The sequence below is a fragment of the Ceratocystis lukuohia genome (assembly GCF_044167205.1).
Source record: "Ceratocystis lukuohia strain C4212 chromosome Unknown Supercontig8_pilon, whole genome shotgun sequence".
NCBI lineage: Eukaryota > Fungi > Ascomycota > Sordariomycetes > Microascales > Ceratocystidaceae > Ceratocystis > Ceratocystis lukuohia.
The window spans coordinates 1,508,204-1,524,143 of NW_027263527.1; the positions used below are offsets into that span (position 1 = coordinate 1,508,204).

Genomic DNA, 15,940 nt, shown 5'->3' on the forward strand with positions numbered 1-15,940 from the left:
ATTGGATTCTTGTAGGAAGAGACCGGGTGAATGGCTTGTCTTGCCTTGGCGGTTGTATAGAGAATAAACGGGGAGAGGCGGGAGAAGCGGACAGCATGGTAGAAGGGAAAGATGGAAGGAAAATATGCGGTACTTACAATGGCGGTGTTGTGCTATCTGCGAGATGACGAAAGGCGCTCTGCACTGTATTTTGGCGACGACTGGTGAGATGCAAGAGAAGAGAGGCGGGGCTGTATATTGGGTTAGTTGCGCTGTAGTTAAAGATGTATGGCTGCCGGCAGCGAAAAAGAGAGAGAAAGGCGAGCACGGCGTGAAACAGGTTGACGGGTTGGTGTTATTGAGGTTGGATGGCAATAATACAGAATAACGAAAGAATAATAAAAAGAACTAAAAGGCCCGCCAACCACCATCTTGATGGGACTAAAAAGACAGGAGACAGGGAGCAAAGAGGAACAGAGAAGAACAGAGAACAGACATTATTGACCAAGGGGGGGATTATCAAGACGGGAAAGCCAAGTCAATCACAGACAGGAGACAGGACCAGACCAGACGAAACGAAACGAAGAGCGAGAGCAAGACAAGGCCAGCCAGGCAGGCCAAAGCCAGCCAGCAAGCACTGGGCCACCAATCATTGTTCGGCTGTCGTTTTCTAGGGGGTTTCTGGGGTCTCAAAGCCTTAATGGACCCTGGATTGTTTCGAAGTGGGCTGTATGTATGCGGATGGATATGCGTACAGTGGTTGCAGAAGAAAAAGGAAAGGAATGGCAAATAAGAGCAGAAACGGTCAAATCAGATGTCACGGACGCGCTGTCAAGAGGGCAAGACGAGACAAGACCCAGCCCAGCCCATCAGCAAACGAGCGGACGAGCAATTCCTTGTGCACGACAACAAGACATATAAAGATGACTGCAGGGAAGATGGGGGAGATGAATGTGAGGGAGAAAAAAGACGCGCCGAATCCTTCATGTTAAACACGCAAAAGGCCTTTTTTTTTTCTAATTTTTTTTCTGGCTTTTTTGGCGCCATCACTAGATAGACGGACAGCCATTTCTATTCTTTGTTTCTCGCCTTGCCGATAAGCCATCAACATAACTCGACGACTGGCGAGAAGAGGCAGAATAATTGGTAATTCCGATGGGCAAGGAAATATTGTGTGCAACTGTCGGGTGAGGACGACGGCGACTTTGCAGTGGTGGTGACTCGATGCATCGAGACGCCTTTGTGTTGGGGCAAGGAAAAACTAAACAAGAGATGCACCTGGCTCCCGCTTGGGAGAAGCTGGCGACTATGGCGACAGTGATGGAATCGACAATGTCAAAATAGCGACAGAAACGATGGTGATTCTAGTGATGGTCGCCATAGATTAGATCGTCCACATCAATCTCGCCGCCAACGACGTCGTCCGCTGTCTGTGATAGGGCAAATCAAAAGCCCGCAAGTAAACAATAAAGCACCCAATGAAAAAAAAGAAACCTGAGCCAAGGCAGGATGGGCACCAGAAGCGATAAAGGCAGCAAAAAAACAAAGACGCAAAACAAAGCGAGATAACAGGGAAAAAAAAAATAAGTGGTATAACGTACCAGACCGTATGATTCGCTGGCGATAATCGTGCCAGCTTTTTTTTAATGGCTTCGGTTGTTCCCCTTGCGAATGGGAGAGATTGATTGGTTGTTGAGGGGGAGAAGAAAAAGACAAGCAAAAAAGATGGAGGACGAGAATGCGACAAGATGATTTGAGGGCTTGGGGAGGCGGGGGAGGTCATAGCTATATGGGCATTTGCTGCAGGCCCGGCGGCTCCTCGGGTGAACACTGTTGAACACACTGTCTTGGGCATGTGCGTAATTCTTTTAGGCACTGTGATTTTACGTGCGTACGCGAACAGTTTGCCCATCTATAACGTACTGTCCACACATACGTTTCTGCACAGTGCCTGATTGACTCTATTTTCCGAACTCTAGAAGTTGAAGTCTGTCGCGTTTGTTGAAAAGAGGGGACCCGTTGCCTGCCAGTCTTTTTTCTGTCGTGCTCTTTGCTACTCTACTCTCCTTGTTTTTACCCTCCCCTCTTCTCCCGTGCTTAGCCGAAGAGCACAATGGTAAGCAAGCCCTGTTTTTTTTTCTTCTCATGTTCTACGCATTTTTGCTCTGCGCTTTTCTGCTATTCATTTACGTCGACAGGACTGAGTTACACCTTTTTTTTCTCTGTCTTCTTGGGAATGTGAAAATCCTGCAGCCCTTTTTTGCTCTTTCCTTTTCTTTCCTTCCATTCAAAATCCGCATAGGGGCTTTCACCCTTCCAAGAGCCACCACGCACACATGCACCAACGCACCGCACCCATTTCTAGCGGCTGCTTAAGAGAGGGAAAGTGACATTGCGACATGGATACATGGTTCCTCTCTTCACGTAGGAGGTGCCTAGTACCTGGTACCCTGTGTCTGCTCAGTTGCATGCCTCTCTTTCTTAGCTCGTGTCCATTCCGCATGTTCACTATACATGTCTGGTGTAGCCTCTTTGCTGCTCCATCCAATCACATATACGGGGCTTCTAAATCCTTTCGAGGAGGCAGTGATCATTTTTCGACCCTATTTAATACTCTGCCTACTAAATTTAGCACACTTAGGTAGTAGCTTATACACACTCAAGCCAAAGGAAGAAAAAAAAATAATAATAATAATAAACAAAAAAAACCGAATCCCCCCTCAAGCTTTCCATTCTTCAAGGCAGAATTACTCGACAGCACATGTTTTTCTTGTCTCCAAGTTGTGCTCAGCCCGACCCAGACCTGCTAGCTTCATGCAGCCCTCTTTTACAGAAGGAAAACATTGCACCATGCAGCCAAGGTGGTATCCCCCTTCAATGTCATGACGTCAACCTCGACCCTACCTCTTTCTAGTCCCCTTCAACAACGCTTTGTCTGCTGCAGGGCTTTGGCTGTGGCAAAAATTCGTCAAAGAACAACAGGCCCACCTTCTTCCATCCCCCTCCCCGTCCAATAATGCTTTTCGGCAAGGGATACTAGATCAAGGAAGAGAGCGCAATGCGCAGCTCTTTATGGTTGCACATGTTTCGACGTGTGCATGTTATTTTTCCTCTCTGCCTGTTTTGTTCTTTTTTACTCGTTTTTGTTTTCTCTTTTCTTCTTCTTCTCACTAAGAGGAATAGAAGGAAGGGGAAAAGCCCCAAGTGCCTTACTGTGCACTCTACATGCAACAAGCCCCAATTTCCCACTCAGTCCGGCTCAGAGCTCTCTCTACCTTTCAATCGGGCACCACCATAGTTGGTCATCATCCGTGCCACTGTCATGATTCAGCCGTCACGTGCTTCCTTTTTTTTTTTTCCCTGTCCTTCTCTATTCCCAGGCCAAGTCTATCGCGCACTAACAGCCATGTGCGGCTGTCCCCAAGCACCATGTATCCTAACTCCTAGGCAAGGCGGACATAACAATCAGTTGAGAAAAGAGGCAGCCCGGTTTTGTTGGTGCAAATCTGGTGATATGCAGTAGCTTGCAAAGGAGGGAAAAGACAAAGTTTTGATGCAGGGCTTTGCACTTCTCCACCCCATGTCCGTCAAGCTCCCTCTTACACGAATGTTAGGGTTAGAAAACAGGGGAGGTTGCTTAGTTGAAGGCTCCACCTAAAAGGCTGCTGTCGATGTGGGCTGATTGGCTGCCTGCCAGCTGTGGCTTACGGACCCACTGGGAGGAAATTTCGAAACCGAGGCTGATGCCAAGTCTTGATTGGCAAGAAGAGAGGAATAAAGAGAAAGGGTCTTGGGGCCAGGGTGCAAGTGAATACGCGATGAACCAAACAGGGAAAACAAAGGCTTTGCGATGACTGGCCAAAACCACCTGGAAGACAGCAGGTAAACGACACTTATGGAGGACTCGGGATCTTGGTGACACAGATGGACACTAAAATTGGCAGGTATTTAGCGAGAACAAGGAAAACAACCCCCCTGGGACTTGCTAGCCTTGGAGTCGTGGTGAGAAGTTGAATAGTCATAGGAATGAGCATGGGCTAATGGAAGAGGCCATGCTTAGATTTTTTGCCCAGTTTCTCGCGTTCATTCTTCCTAATTTTGGCTTTTGAGGCCGGCCGGCTTTGCATGCAGTTTCAACAAGTCGCCTACCTTTATGATGCGGCTAAATGCAGCGTTCTCATTGGTGGATGTATTTTTATTTGCAGTAAAATCACCCGTCTTGAATAATCTTTCGATTAGCCACACACACACACACACACACACACACACATACCATATATCTCTTCACTCGCACCGTGTACGCTGGTGACGCATCTGAGAGATAGCAGCAGACAAGTAGCGTTTTTAGCGTTGGCTACGAACCGACCCATAAAATACCATGTCCATACTTTTCTTTCCGCCTTTCTCTCTTTTCTCTCTCTAGCCTAGGCCTCTCGTCTCGCTTATTTGACTCGAGTTTGTGCCGTTTTCTTATGCCCCGCGTGCTTGGCCATGTCATTGTTTGCTTGTTCAAAAAGGGAAGCCTTGTCAAAAATAAAGGCAGCTCCTCCTTGAACGACTGCTCTATGCCTACCTACCTACCAGGTGACAGAGAGCACGACAAAGTTTTGGCTGCTGAGAAGAGGCCTACTACATAAAGCATAGCCGGCGTGCTATATGAGGATGCAGAGAGTGAGTAGTGGAACTGGGTTTTGTGTCGAATAAACAAGGCGGGACGTCGACGTTTATATACTTCTTCCTGAGTTTACAGTGCAGAAAGCGGGCAAATGGAGATAAGCAAATGGAATGCATCCATGTGATGGTCTACTACTACGTAAAGAGAAATAGAAACACAATGCATTTCAGCCACTGCTAGCAATGAAGTTGAACGGTAATCACCTTCTACGTATGTGTAATCCGTATCTTGCTCGCCATATACGGCCAAAGCTGATGACAGATAAGGAGCCCGTCAAATCTTGACGGCAGGAAAGTGAGACTAACATGTGGAATCAGGCTAGAAGAGCATCGATAGGCCGATATCCAAGTGGCGTCCACCTACTGGCGCATCCGCTTGCTAAAGATTAAAGAGGGCTACCGCCTTGATCATATCGAAATGTACCGACCATGTTTGACGGCCTGGATGGAATATCCGACGAGGAGATATGAGTGGTGCTAGAATTGAAGCTGAAAGACGAAGGCGTGACGCCGCTTAAGCGCTTTTACTAGAAGAGTTCTATGTAGAGCAGCAAAGGTGAGATCGGGTGAAGGGGTGGGAGGGATTGATAGACTGGCCGGCGGACAGGCTGGTTGTAAGGTGTGGGCGGGTTTGTGTATGACTTGGGGTGCTTCCAAGGAGACCCCGTCTGTTTCCGAAGATAAAGAGAGTGATATCTAGCCGATGTATGGATACTATGCTATACTATATACGCAAAAAAACAACAACAGACTTCTGATCCCTAGATATTGGCGATGCTCGCCGTTGAGTTACACAAGAATCGCTGCGCTACAAGAGCCAGTATACAGACATCAAATGGCACCATCGTCTGCATATCTCAATGATGAGAAAACCAAGCTGCTAGACGGGGCTGTATGGCGTGCTGATGAAATTTGAAATTACCTGCAAGTATTCAAGCCCACAACCTTGGCCTAAAATTATAGCGACCGCTTTGGCCGACCGCCTCCCTAAACCCTATAGACAAAGAAGGGCCAACACAATGCCGCCGCTTCGCTCAGGGGGAGGGGGGTGCTGCTGGTATCATACTCACGATAAACTGTGTTTCTGGCGGATATGCGAGTAGCCTTGCGGTTAGAGCTGGAGTCCATATAACCATAGTCTTGTGTACTGGTCTCACTGTCTCCTTTGGCGCAACGGGTCGCGGGTACGGCTAGGCGGTAAATGAAGAGGAATGAGCGGCCAGTTTGGTAAACGCCGAAACCCAGTGAACGCTGGGGAGGTAAAACACACAGGACCTTGGTATGGGCTCAGACTGGCGGCATTGCAGATATCAAGAGCAGTAAAAGTGCCGATGTAGAGGGCGGTTGATAGCCGCAGACATGTTTCTGCTCCTGCCTGTCTGGTTCGCTCGGCAGGAGGCGCCGTGAGATCCAGGCAATATTGGACGGATAGCGCGCGTAGGGCATTGTCTCGAAGGCCTGGGCCAGTAGACTACATGTCCAGAGATCGTGATAATAGGCCACTAAGATAGCAGAGAGAATGCAAGAAGCCGAAGGATGGATATTTCTTGCTGCTCCCAGCGGGTGCAAGACCCCAAGCATGGTATATATAAGGGCCAACAAGGCCACTACCGGACTCTTTCTTCATCTCCGAAGCTACTCAGCAACGATTACATTTCCATCTCCATCCCACACCACTCCATCTCAGAGTTCCATCTTTGAGTACTGAAACCAGCCACCTCAACTATCGCCGTCTTCCAGCTTCTCTCCTCTCCCCCCTCACTTCGGCCTCACCGTATTTTGCGCGAACCAGTAAGTCACCGACAGGCCCTTACTCATCCACGCATCCACTGCTGCACAAAACTCCAAGGGCGGACAACTGGCAATCCATCTTGGGTCTTGGGGGAGCGTCCGGAGATGCCCATAGCCTGCTCTGATTGGTGGTCTGCCTAGCGTATGGGGACACTCTGCCTGCCGGCCGGGGCGGTAGCAGCATCACAACCAACACGACTGCAACATTAATGATGAAAAATGGATTGGACTTGCATTGCTCACATATTTCTTCTCTCCATCAGACAGAGCGAGTTCCTTTGCCTTCGCCTCCAGGAGACAGAGACAAGACACAACCAAAGAACTTCAAGCAACGAAGCACTAGGGCCCAAGTAACTTTTTCCTCTGGCGCCTAAAAGCACTACTGAAGGGCCTGAAATACAGAATAAACACACACCCTTGCAGACCCTAGTCGCATATACAGCCTATCAAAAGCTCGTAACCGCCGCAAAGTGGATACCGAGCGTTTGCTTGTGCGCTTTGATTGGCTACTGACAAGCTGCACGAGTATTGTGGGCCGCCCAATTCCTGCACTCCTCCTTCACCTCACGGGAATTGTTTTTGTGTGTGAGAAAAATAAGGTAAGTGTATAGCAAAACGGACCTTGTGCAGATAGATGTACAATGTACAGATGTGCGGTACAGGTGGTGTACATGTCACTTGGATTTTCCCTGGCGAGGGGAGAGAGAGAGAGAGAGAGAGAGAGAGAGAGAGAGAGAGAGAGAGAGAGAGAGAGAGAGCAAAGCACACCCGGTCTAGAATGCTGACAGCGAGGCAATTTATGTACTGCCTACGTATGCTCTTCTTTCTCATGCGTTTGCTTCTACGGGCTTCCATGGTCCCGTAGAGTTTTCTCTCTTCTTGGCCCTGTGCCCCTCTCCTCCCCCTCATCTCTGGCTTCTCCTTCCCTCTCCTTCCGCATTCACCGGCCAACGTGGCGACTTGTCACTGTATCCCCTTTGATGCCTCGCCTACAGGCCCTCTTCGTTCTGCTCTTCGACTCATATTCAGCTGGACTGACAACCCCTCTATCTCTCCTAGACTCTCTCCTGTCTCTCGCCTTCTTCTCCGGGCCGCCTGACGAAACGATAGCAAATCTACCTGTCCGCCCCCTTGTCTTGCTGCCCCTCCGACTGGTAGCAGGCGACTCTGGCTATCCAGCAGCAAAAACCAACACGCTAAAGGGCTCTGACCGAATCTAGACACAGACCAGGTTGAGCATAGCTACACACACACCCCCTCCACTCAATCCCCTGTCGCAGAACATTCAACTCCCTTTTCTTTTGCCGCCAGCACACATCAGTTCCAAGCCGGGGCTCAAATCGACCAGCAGCGCATTGCTCCTAAAAAAAGACTTGGACCTCTGCCATTTGCCCATCCCGCTTTCGCATCTCTTTCTTGCATCTGCAAACGCTTGTCTCTCTCTAGCAGCGTCTTCCTTCGCTCCTTTGGACTACACATACTCTTCTACGCGCTTGTCTTCCAAGGCCAGCTTCCACCGGCTCTTTGTTACATTTACATCCATACCCTCTTTTGTTGTCTGCTCCAACTACACCAGTGATTGGTCAATCTGGCTTGCTTCATTATCGTCGATTTGACTGGCTTTCTCTGGGTTATTTCTTCCCTTTCTTTCTTCTCCTCTCATTCTCTCTCTTTCCTCTCTCCCCCCCCCCCCCACTCTTTTCAGCTTGTTTCCTGAGCACTTGTTAGCCAAGTCCAACAACACTTAAGCGAGACTGCCCTCTAAACCTGGAGTGCTTTTTTTCCCACTCACCTCATCTTTTCGGTCTTGAGTTTACACACTCTCTCTCCCTCACTTCCTTCTTTCCCTCTCCCCACCAGCAAGAAAACACCGCCATCTGACGATCAATAACCATGGCTACTACTACTTGCAAGCCTAAGCTGCCACAGCTTTCGACTCCGGTCAACAGCAACTTCCCCCTCTCGGTCTCTGGCTCCTCCCTTCTGTCTGCGAAACCCCTCTCTGCCACCGATGGCAGAACTCCCATCAGCCCACCTTTGGCCTACGTGGAGTATCTTCGCACCTGGTCCATGAACTCACCCAGAACTGCCCGGCCATCCTCGCTCTCTGGGAACACCACACCTTCCACCTCCAGCTCCCATTCCGACTGCTCGTGCAAAGCCGCCGCCTCTGCTGCCATTGCTGCTGCCGCTGGCGAGGATACAGGTGCCAAGAAGACCCTTGGCCTCGAAACACCGCTGACTGCGCCTGTAGTCCCCCCAAGTCCATTTACTCGCGTTCCCATGTCTGCGCCCGCCCATGGAGCCTCTTTCCCCAGCCTAAAAGTCCCTCCCTCTCCCTCAGTTGCTCTCTCGCCCTACCCTACAGACTCGCCCTCCAGTGCTCTATCGGCTTCTTTCAGTTCCCGCTCCAATATCAAGTTTGACTGGGACTCTGCCCTCTCTACAGCGCTCAAGGCCCGGTCAAATGCAGGAGAGGCCCGCAAACAGCCTTCTCGGACAAGTGTGAGACATATCCGTGAAGTGGTCACTCGGACAGTGACTTACACTCCCCGCATGAAGCCTGCGCCTAAAGGCAAACGCAGGCAGCTGGATTAAACCGAGTGTCTACTTGGTTTTTGTTTCTTGGCGTGGCATGGCATGGCATGGTCACGTTGATGCGTGGACCACAATCGCACATCAGCATGACCTCGCCCAACACCACGCCACCTCTCACCTGCACATTCTACACAGTGGCCGGGCCACCAAAATTCTAACGATACGATTTCCATGACCACTTACTATTTTTCTTTTTGTGTCTCTATTATTCAATTATATCACTTTCGCTCAGTACCGTCTTTTTGATTCTCCCTCTATTATTGCTCTTCAACTCCACTATCTCCTCCCCCAAATGCAGCGCAGTTGTTACTGCATTGAAAGGGAAGGGGTTTCAGTTTGAGGCATCCATACATTTTTGTTTCTTTCTCCTTTTCTTATTCTCATTTTCGCCAACAAATTCACCCTGGGCTCTCCTTCCCGCCTATCTGATATTACTGAGCCCCAAAAATAGCACAGAATGCCCGCAACTGTTCCTGGCGCTTCGCACTATGGTGCTCCAACAGACTGGCTTTGACATACCCATACGAAGAGAGAAAACACAAGGGCTTCCTCCTTGGCTGTTCACCGCAGTAGATCACTGGGTTGTGGAAGACCAATGATCCAATGATTTGGTACCCACTGCTGCCAAGGGTTCAGAAAGGCATAGAATCCATGCTCAAGGGGCTGGCCCCTTTTGACCTGAGCTTCTCGTAAGGCTCATTTACATAGGAACACGACACACTCCTTTGGGGCTTTGGACCTTTCGGACTTTGGGATCATAGGACAATGTTTTTGTTTGTTTGCTCTACCAACCGCCGCCAAAACTCCGTTTTCATGGGCTCTTCCCCCCCACCCCCCGTTTCCCGCTGTGGGAGTTGTTCGAGGTTTTGTTAATAATTTCTGTTTCTTTTTCCTTTTTTTTTTCTAGCCTCCTAGCGTTTTGCTTCTATTTCCTTTTACTTTCGGCAAGAATGGAGAATGGGTTTGCGCAGCAAGCTAATGGCTTGACCAATATCACCAGATAGTCTTTTCAAAAAATGTCTGGGATGTTCGCTAGACTCTTGTCTATTTTTACGGTTTCTTGTTTCTTGCAGTGGATATAAATCGGGGTTATTTTTTGCTTATTTGTTGCTTATTCTTTGCTTTTCATATTTGGAGTTGGATACAAATCAATACAGTAATAAGTTCCATACATCTGTGCTGAACAACCTACCTATCTATCTTGCGGTGAATGGCAATCTGACAGCTAGCCAGGAAGAATGAATCAAGCTTCAATGTATACCAACGGCGATTTCGCCGTACGCATGAGGCATATTCTAGGTTCATTTCAGTCCAGCTTGTCAACATCAGCATCTTCAAGTAAGAAGACTACTTCTGAGACACTGTACAGCTACACAGTCGTTGTTTTGTACACTGCAAGCCTGTCCATCTGCACAATAGTGCTTTGTAGATTCAGAGTTGCCAATGAGAGAAAGGGCACCGGGTCAAACCAGCAGGGGAGGGGTGTGCTTATCAAGGCAGCATTATCCACAGCTTGTTTGAAGCTTAATTTACTGCGTATTTTATCGATATTTCTTCCCAACCAAACCACCAAAACCCCCCAGTAGGCCGTCGCGATTAAGCGCCGAAAGAGCCCAGAAGAAAACAAGAGGAAGCAAGGGGCAAGGAACGGAGACAAGATGGGAGGAAAGCATTAGAGAAAGAAGGGAGTGAGAGAGAGAGAGGCTTCTAGCGGTCCATAATTGTGCCTGTGAGTAAGTCGCAAGGCTTGTGATTGCTTTTGACCTGCACTCTGCATCCTGTGCATGGCATAGTGCTGCTGTCTGCCATCGATCAAGTGCTGGTCTTTCTATTTGTCTTGTCGTCTTAAAAGACCAGAGGCTGCTGGTCGGCTTCTCAAATTCAAGATCGTCTCCACTTCCCTGCTTATTTCACACTTCGAGCCTATAGACCTTTTAGTAGAAGCATGATTGGTTGTTTTACATCCTTTTATATGCAGCTGATGTGGAACTTTGGGGCTCCTTTCAGTTAGTTTCTAAGCGCCTTTGTTCTCTTGCTGCAACGCTTGTTTAGCATCATGAAGCGTGTGGAGGGGGTCGAAGGGCAGGCAACAGCACTGCACTAAAATCTGGATGACGAGACGCTTTAGTGCCTATCTGTCTGCCAGGGTCTTTAATGAGATTCCTTACGCACGCAGAATGCCTCCCAGGTCCTGCTCGAAAAGCCTGAAAGAACCCCTGGTTGAGTCGTTGCCTCTGGGTTTGCCTTGTAAAGCACAAAGAAGCCACGGCAGGGGCAACTCAGAGAGGTGGTAAGGAGAGAACAGAGCCCCTCCTTGGCCTTGTCCTTCTTTAGATGGCAAAAATTAGGGCCGGAGTCGGGGCCAGGAAGAGGCACATGTGTAATATCAAGCCCAGCGTACATAGGAGAGATGTAAAGGTGCGAGAGCAAGGCAGACGAGACGAAGTAAAACGTATAGGAATACAGAAATTCTCTAGGTAGATGTGATGCAAATGTGATGTAACGGCAAAGATAACGAGAAGAAGGGGGGAGAAAAAAAGGGGGGGTGAAGAAGACAACCCAAAGAAGGAGGGGCGGGCCTTGGTGACAGTCTTTCTTCAGGTTTATGTTGCATCTTAAAGTGCACGAGTGTCAAGGCACATGAAAAGTTGAGCACATGATTTTTTTCTCCTCTCTTCCTTCTTTCGTCCCCTTGCCCCTTCTTCTCCTTCTTCTCCGTTTCCCTACTGCACTATTCATGCCATATCTGGCCCCGGCTTTTAGGACCCAAGCCCATGGGTGGGAAGTTCCAAGGCCGCGGTCCTAAGGCCAGATAAATGGAACGACAGGCCCCTCGCCCCTTGTTTGCCCTTATCTCTTCCCAGGGCCTGATTTATTTCTCTTATTCTCTCCCCTTCCATCAGTAATATAGAGCAGGAAGTATACATTCTGTCTGGTCCAGAGTCGTTGATGGTGGAGTGGGCCGGCCTAGGTTGTATGCCTCAATATTTACCAAGGCCATAGTAACTCTGCTTCCCGAACGGAGAGGGGAATACAGGCATCTTGTTGGGCCGACTGATAGGCTGGGAGGATAAGGATGGCAAAGGGAAATGAAAAAAAGGGGGGGGGGAGAAGGCAGAAGGAGAACCCGTCAATTTGGAACCACTGTAATCATAGCCCTCAATCTTGCGGGAACCCTTGCTACTCATGCTTGGCCTGTATCTCCTAGCTGGCCAATAAGCTGCAAGAACAGAGCTTCTTTTGACAAGAGGGCCCAGGCTCCTCTCACACAATGCGCACTTCCCTAGCCACAGCTTGGCAAACAGCAACCGGCACACCCGCTGTGCCCAGAACATGCATCCACAACCTTTGCGTATCGCTAACCCGGTCATTAGCACTTTTGACCTCCACAAACATGCACTCCCCGAAGGTGCTGTCCTCAAGCATTTCCACACCCTGCAACAAGTAGTCTGCCTCGCCATCGCCATCGCCATCGCCACACTTGGGTCTGCTCCTTTCACGCCATAGGAGTAAATCTGGCATGCCACCACAACGCATACGATAATCTTGTGCCAATATAGTGCACATGGCTGCCAAAGCGGCTGGTGGGAAGCACTGTATAAGCTGCAAGATGTCGTCTGGTGAGAAGTCCCAGTTTAGTCCAATGACGCAAGTGCGCCGCGGGCCCTCACGCTCCAGAACAGCAGATACAAGATCATTGCCGCCGCCGTTGGATATGACGGCCAGCCGGCGGTTGATTTCGCCAGCACGCGTGGCATAGAATGTGTCCGTAAAGAGGTCGAGGGGACAGCTCTGGAAGGCCGTCTGGAAGACGTTGGCAACAGGGAGGAAGAGTATGTCGTAAAAGAGATACGCAAACAGTGTGCGTACAATGCCTCCTTCGGCGTGATAACCCTTCCATCCGCCATGTTTCCGGTACCAGCTCAGTGCCATTTCCTCCACTGTAACGGTGGCTTCAGGGTCACTTCCGAGCTCGTCTAGCCACCATGTGCGGGTGCTCTTACTAGAGGGCGATTTGGAATCTATTTCACTTTCGGGCTTGAGCTGGATTCCTTCAACTGTATGTTGGAGTGGAACACGAAGACTGACATGCCCAAAGTCATGCTGAAGCCGCTTAGGGATGCGCAGTTGGCGCTCTAGTTTCACTAGGCGTTTCTGGAGGTCGTAATGGAAGATCACATGGCAGTCATTGTCCTGCAACGCCTGCTCGCAAGTTTCGATGGCCTGATTCTTCCACTTCTTCTTCAAAACATCAGAGCCCATTTTCGAGATGCTTGCATTGGCTAGCTCCACAGAATACATGTAGTGCTCTTCAAGTAGCGCCTTGCGTTGGTACCACGACCCTCGCCGAGCCGTGTGAAAAAGCCTTTGTTCTAGGAGCTCGCACACGAGATTATATTCGCGGGCATAGTTCTTGAGGCGCCCAAGAACATGAGCCCCTTTGTGGACGATACGTGTGTATACATGAGTGGGTGAAAAGCGACGTATATAGGCACTTTCGCCATCTTCAAACGTGCACTTGCGCTTTTGCTCATGCTCAATCAAGACCTTCCAACAAGGATACACAGCATCCAGGATTTCAACAAGGCGCATGAACCCCGCACTTCCAGTTTCAAGAAGTTTATCGACGTCAGACTGGAGACGCAAGGCTGCTTCAAACTCGATAACATCAGTACGAGATGAAAAGACCGCGGCCGAGCGATGTACTATGTATTCTGGGAAGTTTCGTTGTGATATCTTTGCTAAAATAATAGTAGTCAGTGACTTCTCAGTCCATTTATTAGATCGATAAAACACGAGATGGACACGCTCAAAGAGCTTCACAGTCTGTCTCGAAAGCCGGGTGCATGGCCCGGTTATCTTGGCAATTTTCTCTAGCATTTCTTGCTTTCGGCAGGTTGGCGCTGATGTGTCATTATCCGCCGACTCCAAGTTATTTCCCTCTATGTTTGAAGAACGCTTCTGAGTGACGCCCATAGATAGAAGACTAGCTTGTTCTTGTGTTGCCCGTATGAGGTTGCTGCGTAGCTCCGGCTTGTTTTTGCCCAACGCCTTGACTTCCTTTGCCAAGCTCTTCAGTTCGTCGAGACTTAGCAATGATGTGGCATCCTCAATCGTAGTGATGTGTTTCGTAGAGGATTCAGCAAATGTGAAAGATGCTTCAAACCTGGCATCGTCTATGCAAACTGGCATATCTTGAAATTGAGTGTTGGTTTCGGACATACATTTCTCCCGGGAATCCTCTGCTCGTTTGCTCTCGCTATTCTTGCTGGGAAGCTGAAATTCTCGAGTTCTCTCTAAAGTCTGTATAGTTCCGTCGAGATCAGTTACGTCATTGTGGTACTCCAATCGGTATATCCGATGCCACGCTAATGTCTTCCTTAAAAAAAGTCTCACGTAACTAAGCCTTGTGTTAGTCTTTAGACTCTGATTCGGGGCAGTTTAAATGTAACTTACAGATACTTTTCTTGGTAGTCGAGCATTCTCCATTGACGGAATACTTCCAGCTCCTTTTCGTCAAACAGATGAGACTCGTCTGTGAGCACGGTATCAAGTGTCAAGGTAAATGCATCGACATACAATGAGCGCTGCCCTTTAACCCACAATGACTCATGCTCTTTTGTATCTTCTGTGTCGTCATATTCCTTCTTCGCGGAGCCCTTCTTTTTTTCGGGCTTTATGCTCAAATCACCAACAACTTCTGCCTCATCAAACTGAATGGAAGACTCCAACGCAATCAGTCCAGCTTCTCCATCGTCAAAGAGAGAGGAACCTTCTGGGAGCACAGACAGTTCAGTTTCGGGTGTATCCTCTGATTCCGACTTGATAGAGACAGCACTGGACACGCTTTCTATCGACCTATCCTCGATATCGCTCAGACGGACTTTCTTTTTTGCAGGCTTCTCTCTGGACTCTTTGAAAGTCCTCGGCTTCCGTATAATGAAACGATCCATCAAGGCTTCAAGGGCACCGGGTGCGGCGTGAAACAGCCAAAGAAAAGGGGTTTCAAGATTAGGGCTTGTCACGAGAGCACAAATTAACCATTTTAATAGGGCCATATATCATCAGACTATCATGACTAATGGAAGATTCAAGTTGACAACGGGGAGGATTTCCTGGTGAGATGATGCAGATGTCGTAAGGGTTGCAGAAATAACCCACGTGGCTGCCTCCTAATGCACGAAAGAGACGCGAGATCACGTGTCGATAACGTACACTATCAACCTCAGCTTTCGACACTTGCGAGTGCTGTTTACGATCGAACTTGGCTTCACGCCCTTTCCCACTCCATAGCAACCCCAAGAGTCTGTTCCTAGAATCATGGCATCTAATCAGGGCGACATTCAGATGTCCGACGCTTCTCCCTTGCCCGTTAGTCCAATCTCTTCCGCCTACTGTACCGCGTTGCATTTGACGTTTTTTATTTTTGCACAGAAGCCAAGTGGAACTAAGCTAACTGCCTTCTTTGTAATCCTTGAAGATCTCTACTGGTGCTGATGCGGACAGTGAATCTGTTCGTAAATATCTCAACACTAAAGTTACGGGTGTACTGATGGAGGGTATGAAAAAAATTGGCACCGAGAAGTATGTCCGATTATCTTACAAGAAACCGTGACTCCTACTGACCAATAGACGCAGACCGAAGGACCCTCTCAGAGTACTCGGCGAGTTTCTCATAGAAAGATCCAAAGACCTTGAGGAGTCAACTTGAACAGCTATTAAAAGAACTACAGACAATTTATTACATTTCAAAACAAGGAAGCCGGGCATGGCCTCTGGGATTTAGCTTCAGGTCTACATGTTTACTCCTATTCTCCATGTTCTCCGCAAAAAGAGAACTCTGATGATACGCCCACATGACCCTGTTCTAGTGACATGCAACACGGTATGACAGTTG

The 15,940-nt window shown here is 48.8% G+C and overlaps 2 protein-coding genes across 2 annotated transcripts; one reads left to right on the forward strand and one right to left on the reverse strand.

Moving 5' to 3' along the window:
• Positions 1-8,337: 8,337 nt before the first annotated feature.
• Positions 8,338-9,042, forward strand: HOO65_080376 (uncharacterized protein; the record flags this gene model as incomplete). Its single annotated transcript, XM_071001547.1, has 1 exon — positions 8,338-9,042. One exon carries the CDS (start codon positions 8,338-8,340, stop codon positions 9,040-9,042), a length of 705 nt encoding a protein of 234 aa, XP_070856606.1.
• A 3,264-nt stretch (positions 9,043-12,306) lies between these two features.
• HOO65_080377 (Fanconi-associated nuclease 1-like protein) lies at positions 12,307-14,996 on the reverse strand (the record flags this gene model as incomplete). The annotated part of the gene is made up of 3 exons (XM_071004156.1): positions 12,307-14,219; positions 14,268-14,443; positions 14,500-14,996. The coding sequence occupies 3 exons, from the start codon at positions 14,994-14,996 to the stop codon at positions 12,307-12,309; spliced, it is 2,586 nt and encodes an 861-aa protein (XP_070856607.1).
• Between the last annotated feature and the right edge of the window lie 944 nt (positions 14,997-15,940).